Here is a 7,196-nt window from a genome sequence, read left to right as displayed (position 1 = left end):
TTCCCGATTGAGATATGCATGCAGACAGACCTACTACATACAGGGACCTCGGTCAGTATGAAGTAGGGCATAACATTCTCTTGATCCTCAGATAAGCATTTGTCAACCAATCTTGACTTTCAATATCTTGTTTGGTAATTACTACTCACATGTGTTAAAACAATACCTCGTCTAAATATAGTCGTCAGGTATAACAGGAGGAGAAAAAGGTCATCTCCTCAGTGATAGTAATAAACGACAACGCATCTGCAACATCTGTCCACACCGAGTGACCTGCAGATCCAACCAAATGCTCCATTATCCCCATCACGAGAGTCCTTCTTACGTTACCTTGCCAGCTGATCATTGGTAATTACAATGGATGGCACGGTTCTGTCGTGTCACAGCACTATACAGGTATGTATAAACCACAGCCTGCTTCTTGTGTTACCCCAGCCCGATATATTACCTTCGCAAACCTGGGTCATTTTGAGATATCTGTCGTTACACAGCAGCTGTGAAACAGTGGATGGCTGTGATTGAGCCCATACGATGTTCTGTGTAACCAGCCAGGAGCATCGGGCAAAAAAGAAGAAAAAGATATCTCGGAAAATCTTGGTCTATTGCCACGAGGCAATAATAAGCCATGTAGGATAATATGCATGTGTATACACATTAGGTACTGCGCAACAGGTTGACCGAAAATCACTTGCAAGGTGACGAATGGCGGGTGTCGGGGCCACCTTCCAAGTTTGAGACAATGTGCAGCAATTAACTATTTCTTGACCGGTCTTGACTTTAGACACTTATCATGGGGAAAATATGAGGCCTTCTACTTTATACCAACCTGACTGTGCTTGTCTCAAACCAGAAAGAAACTACACCCTCCTTCTCATGAAATTTGCTTTGATTCTACTTGTCATCTGTTGGCTTGTCTTGTCTTGTCTTGTCTTGTCTTGGCTTGGCTTGACCTTGCTCGTTTATTTGCCTTGTCTAGCAGTGTCAGGTTGTCACCAGACCTGACGAGATGCAATATGCTTGACTAGAATGCCTGCAGTTACCTTACAGCTCCAGTAGGTATTACAGGAAGCAATGAGAAACTCACCTCCCACAGCCTGACCGGTCGACAAGCTCATTTTATTGGTCTTGTGTCATCTCGTGTCCTACCCACCAAACTACAGAAGCCTGCACCCCCACAGGATGCACCACTGCAATCCCACGAACCTGGAACGCAATAGAAAGTGGAAAATAAAAGCTTGACGTAGCACCAAGACGACATGATTCCTCTACGGCCGGGCAAAAGCAGAGCAGACTACTGTGCTGTATAGTTGCAAGCGGGATCTGATCTGGCCTGAGCTGACCAACAAGGCGATTCATTGTCTCTGTAGGTGGGCAGCCTATAGTTAACCTCTCGTGGTTTTCAATGCAGCTCAAGTGTCGTTGAGGATGGATACCTGCAGTCGTTTTTTCTCAACTTCAATCATTACTAGAATCAAAAGAAAGACTGACTCGTGTTGATCGCTGCAACTTGCATGTAATCGGAGCAAGGGACTCCGCGCATGTATTGTGCTATAGAAATGTCTCTTGACCCCCACTATCAATGATCTATCACCAACAAACCCACACTCATCAACTCGGCCAGTCAAGTCAGTTCACGATTTGAGCTTCATCTGTTGTCATAATAATAAAAACAATAGCCTACTTCTCTTGATTCCTCTTTCCTCCCTCCAGTTTCATCCATCCTCCGGCTATACTTCGCTCAATTGCGTGCTGATGCCTTCAAATCACTGGATGGCTGGCTGGCTGGCGTGTAAAGTTGATACATCATAAACCTATCCCGTGGTTCGGTTTAGACGCGCGCCGCCTCTCTCATTTCCTCCCTTGATTCAACAGTGAACGGGCCTCTTTTCTGCTTCTGCGTATTTTAGTCCACACGACCTTTCTTTTTTCTTTTTTTCTTTCACCGGCTCCGCGGATATCCTCTTTGCTTTTTCCATCATAAATGATACATCATCTCGAGTGTCATTTCCTCCCAGCGAATAAGACGGAGGCTGGCCTCCACTTGACAACAGAAACCCTTCTGTCACTTTTCTCGAGGCTCGGTCTAGGTATCTAGTACAGGTAAGCAAACACATTCCATGATTCTTGTTTGCTGTGACAAGAACGAGGAAGAGCAAACTTCACGTTGGGAGAATAGATGCATCGCAATCCAATTACCCACTGATTCCTTGACTGCAAGTTACTGTATCATAAAATCATGCATTTGAGTAAGCAAGTTTATCCCCTACAACATGAAACTTGGGTATATTATCCGGATGCTTCTATTTGTCAAATCGCGAAAAAGCAACGTCTGACCGTTCATTTCGTCTCATCCCATGCCCATCCATAGCCAAGGAATTCCGTATTCAATCTGCACACCGAGAACCAGCTTCTTAGGGTCTCGTGTCTATATCTGGTTATCTTTCTCATCAACTTTCAGCTCTCACGTTACACAACAAGACAATGAAGCGCCGTGACTTGAACCAGGGGGATACTCAGCCTTCAAACCTCGGTCTTTGATTGATCGTTCTTCCCTTCTCTCGCCTTGTTTTCTCTTGTTGTCTCGAGGCTGGAATTGTTGTCACCGTGGATCTTCGGCTCGCATAGCCTAATGTTGATCTGACATTTGTGATCTGTCTCGGCTTTGATACAGTATTGACACAATCACGATGCGACAAAATAGCTTTTATCCTGTTGTCTTCAACTCCCCGATTGACCGAGTCGAGTCTTTTGCCGGCCCGGCATCATCTATGCATGCTGCCGCTCTTGATACCTCCCATCTGGCTTGTCACATTCAGCCCCATCCTCTAGCTTGAGCCAATCTCACAACTCAGACGCCCGTTGTTGACAGTCATCTACATGTTCTTCATGAGCTTTTCTTTCCTGTATTGACCGCTACTTCTCCTGCCTGGATTCTACACGACGATGCCGGTTCCCGCGCACGTCACTTGTCCTGACATGTCTCATTTCATTGTAAATTCATATCATCTCTGCTTTTATCCTCACCCTCCTTACACGCCATCCCTGTGTTTTCAAACCTGTCACGCTTGTTTACAGCTTGTTCACAAGACCTCGAGTGTCCTTGAGCTGCACCAACTTCTCAAGAGCCTCATCAATGGCAACTAATTCGCCCTTGGCTTGAGTGCTTTGATCGTCTCGGTTGCGGATGTTTAGGGTGCGTGACGCCTTCTCCTCAGCACCAACGACTGTGTAGTTTGATTAGCATCTTGTTAGCAAAATGAGTGATCTTGTAGACGTACCGAAAATGAAGTTGTACTGTTCCAATTGTCCTGTACGGATCTTCTTCTGGAATGTGTTGCTGCTCAAGTCGACGTCACTGTACAATCCCTTGGCCTTGAAGATCTTCTGAACCTCCTGAGCGTAATCGTTGGCAGCAGGCATAACAGGCACAACCAAGACCTGTCGGGGGCTGAGCCAGAATGGCCACTTTCCACCAAAGTGCTCAGTGAGAATGCCAAACATGCGCTCGAAACTGCCCAGCACGGCTCGGTGAATCATAACAGGGCGTGCGTATCCAGCAGGTAGCTCTTCATCCGGGTCGCTTCCATCGGAAACACCAGTCTCCCCCTTGTTGGCGACATATCTCAACTTGAATCTTCGAGGTAGGTTGAAGTCAAGTTGCATGGTACCGCACTGGTGCTCACGCTTCAAGGCATCGAACAAAGCGATGTCAATCTTAGGGCCATAAAAAGCACCATCACCGGGGTTGAATTCCCACTTAGCGCCGGTCTTTTCAGCAAAAGACTCGAGTGCCTCCTCGAGTTTCTTCTCGGCCGCATCCCAGGTGGCAATATCACCAACGTACTTTTCGGGTCGGGTGGAAAGCTTGAGCTTGAATGTGAAGCCGAAAATTCCGTAAACGCTGCTCAAGAAGTCGAAGGCAGACTCGATTTCCTCTCGGATCTATAATGTGTCAGTAGAACTCGGACACAGCCGGTTTCGAACAGTCTTACCTGGTCTACAGTACAGAAAATATGAGCATCGTCCTGTTGGAAACGACGGACTCGAGTCAGACCAGACAGAGCACCAGAGAACTCGTTTCGGTGCAAAGTACCGAAATCAGCCATCCTCCAGGGTAGGTCCTTGTATGTGACGTCTGAGTGGGCGAAGATCTTGCAGTGTCCAGGACAGTTCATGGGTTTTAAACCAAACTTTTCTTTCTCAACCTCGAAGGTAAACATGTTGTCTTCATAATGATTCCAATGCCCTGATGTCTTCCAGAGGTCGGCCTTGTACATATTTGGGGATATCACTTCTTCGAAATCTCGCTTTTGGTACTCGCCCTTGATCAAGTCCATCAAGGCATTATAGATGCGAACACCATGGGGAAGGAAGAATGCGGATCCAGGAGATGCCTCATCGAAAAAGAAAAGCTTCTGGTCCTGACCAATCTTTCGGTGGTTGCGCTTGGCGGCCTCCGCCAGGAAGTGCTTGTACTCCTCGAGGGCCTTTTTGTCGGGGAATGAGACACCAGCAATACGCTGCACAGACTCGTTCTTGCTGTCACCAAGCCAGTATGCTGCCGAGTTCTATATTATGTAAGTTGTAGTCCAACTTTAAATGTTTCTAGTTGCTTACCTTGAGTACGGAAAAGGCCTTGATGTTGCCGGTGGTGGGGACGTGGGGACCTCTGCACAGATCGATGAGGGGACCACATCGGTAGACGGTACTCTTGGTGCCATCGGGAACTCGCTGCTGGATGAAGTACTTCTTGTACTCGCTGTACTCAAACATCTCAAGAAGCTCCTCCTTGCTCATCTCGAGACGCTCAAAGGGCTGCTTCTGCTTGACGATGCTGTTGGATAGTTGCTCGAGAGCCTTCTTGTCCTCCTCAGTAACAGATTGCCTGAGAATTTATTAGCATATGCACATATATCGAGCAGATTTTTTGTTTAAAACATACTCTCCCATGTTGGCCATGTCATAGTAGAATCCAGGAGGATCCTCAGTAGGGGGACCGTTGCAGAGGTAGCATCCGAAGCGTCGCTCAGCGGCCTCTCCAAGAATATGGGCAGAAGAGTGCCAGAACACCTTCTTTCCTTCGGTGTGGTCGAAATCGAGGAACTCAACCTTGCAGCTCTTCTCGAGAGGTCGAGTCAGGTCCCACAGCTCACCGTCAACTCGGGAGATGACAGTGCGCTCGAAAAGCGACTTGGAGATGTTCCTAGCAATGGCGCCGGGTGTGGTCTCCCATGAAGTACCCTTCTCCTCCTTTCCATTGGGGAGTGAGATGACGATATCTTCGCGGGGCTTTGCTGTTTGTCTTGTTAGCCGATTCGATGCGGTTCAAGAGTTGCCGGTACGGGGATAACTGCATCACGCACCAGCGATTTCGGCGTCCTGGCGGGCCTTGATCTTGTCGAAAATATCAAGGCGGTGCTGAATGAATTGCGGAGGCTCGGCCATCTACAAGAAGCGTTAGGAATTCCGGGATTGACATGATACAGCGGAATTGCATCGCGACCAAGGGAGGGGCACAAACCTCGAGGCCCGAAGACTTTCCACCCTTCGCAGACTTGTCCTTGGGTTGCTTCTCCTTAGGCTGCTTAGCAGGGCGAGAAGGAAGGCTCTGCTCAGTAGCACCTTCGGCCGCCTTGGCGGCATCAGCTTGATCGGACGACATGTTGAGATCCTCGCACTAATGTTGAAGATTTGGTGGAAGAGTTGCAGTCTTGAAAGTGGTCTTGTACTATCAAATGGCGGGGCACAAGGGGGGCATAAACGCGAAGGTGGGGTTAAACTTGAGTCACTGATCGGTTTCGGCAGGGACTAAATTCTGCCAGAAGGTTACCAAGATTTTGACTTATGGGCAACCTGACTCTAACAAGCTTTACAATCTGAACTTATTATTCATGAGATTGATCACATCAAACTTGGAATCTCTCTGCTCTCGTCAGATAAATTTCTGTATTCTCGTTGCTTCAGCAACATGTATGCTCCAATGTACAACCAATTCTGTCGTAGCATTTATCAACATTAGTGACACATGAGGGACGAGTCGAGCTGACAGCTCGACCACCACGATCAATAGTGTCGTAGAGTGTTTGCACTTCACTGAATTAGAATCTTTTCCTACATACAGGGGTATCAGACCAATTTCCAATCCATAACGCCTTGTTGTAACAACTGTAAACGCCAAAACCCAGAGAAAAAGAAGAAGAGAAACAAGAGAACGCCCAGTGTACGGACTGTTCAGACTATTCATAGTCCATATCTTGTGACACATTCTTCCTTATGCGCCTCTAAACAATCCAGTGCGCAGACCCTGGTTCCGCACTTCATACAGCGCACTCGTCCCCAGTATCCGCAAACCTCGCAGAACGATCTGGCAGGATATTTCGTGTCTCTAGTACCCGTTGCTTCACCATAATTGAGAGGAGGGTGTGCGAGAAGCTTGCGCAGTTCTTCTTCTGACGGCATCTCAGGCACGCGCGACACAAGCAATGGGTTATTATCGCCTGGATGACTCGCTGACGGGGATCTCGATGGTTCAGGAAGCACAGGCAGGAGGTTTGCGTCGGACATCGTCGTATCCTCATCTGGTTGTGGTTTAGAGGATAAAGGGGTGTCTTTTCGACTGACAGAAGGGCGCTTGCTGTTTGCGCTGGATACGCGAGAGGTTGCAGGGTTGGATTCGGCGAGAGCTTGCATCGCGAGAAAATCGTCAAGATGGTTCCCAAAAGTTTTCTGCGATTGTAGAATCTTTCGAACATTTGGTGTATGTTTCCCTTGGGCTGTTGGACATTAGTCTTGGACCAGGGCAATCGTAAGTCAGCCGTCAGTCATTGAACATACCCCTTCCACTTTTCACGGGCAACGGTATTGCGTTGTCCTTTCCACCATCCTTGTCCAAGGCCTCGACTTCCTTTCGAATCTTATTATCTTGTCGAGCTGTCAAATCGCTATATGTAAGTCCAGGAACATTTCTAGCGCGTTTCCTGTTAGTCGGTGCTGTTGAACGACTGATGGTATTATCGGGGACATAAGCCCATCCTGGCGCCGAAGTTGTCTTTGCGCTGGCGAGCTCGACGACCCCAAAGTTGTTCATTGTCGCGTGATTTCTGGTAGCATGAGAAACAAGGTAAGAGTTTCGTCAGTACTTTGGTTCGTCGACATCGTTATGGAGGAAATCCACACCCTACCTCTAGGTCCGTAGA

At 47.8% G+C, this 7,196-nt stretch overlaps 2 protein-coding genes across 2 annotated transcripts; both read right to left on the bottom strand.

Moving 5' to 3' along the window:
* Positions 1 to 3,069: 3,069 nt before the first annotated feature.
* On the bottom strand, positions 3,070 to 5,662 carry FSST1_004110 (threonine--tRNA ligase THS1; the record flags this gene model as incomplete). The annotated part of the gene is made up of 7 exons (XM_083230253.1): positions 3,070 to 3,224; positions 3,279 to 3,942; positions 3,993 to 4,568; positions 4,618 to 4,885; positions 4,943 to 5,294; positions 5,364 to 5,445; positions 5,522 to 5,662. 7 exons carry the CDS (start codon positions 5,660 to 5,662, stop codon positions 3,070 to 3,072), a joined length of 2,238 nt encoding a protein of 745 aa, XP_083087540.1.
* Positions 5,663 to 6,240: 578 nt separating this feature from the next.
* FSST1_004109 (zinc finger HIT domain-containing protein) lies at positions 6,241 to 7,087 on the bottom strand (the record flags this gene model as incomplete). The annotated part of the gene is made up of 2 exons (XM_083230252.1): positions 6,241 to 6,773; positions 6,835 to 7,087. 2 exons carry the CDS (start codon positions 7,085 to 7,087, stop codon positions 6,241 to 6,243), a joined length of 786 nt encoding a protein of 261 aa, XP_083087539.1.
* Positions 7,088 to 7,196: the final 109 nt, after the last annotated feature.

The sequence above is a fragment of the Fusarium sambucinum genome, chromosome I, assembly GCF_050947815.1.
Source record: "Fusarium sambucinum isolate potato_lamoka chromosome I, whole genome shotgun sequence".
Classification (NCBI taxonomy): Eukaryota; Fungi; Ascomycota; class Sordariomycetes; order Hypocreales; family Nectriaceae; genus Fusarium; species Fusarium sambucinum.
Note: the sequence above shows the minus strand (reverse complement) of the source record. Positions and strands in the feature narration are given on the sequence as shown.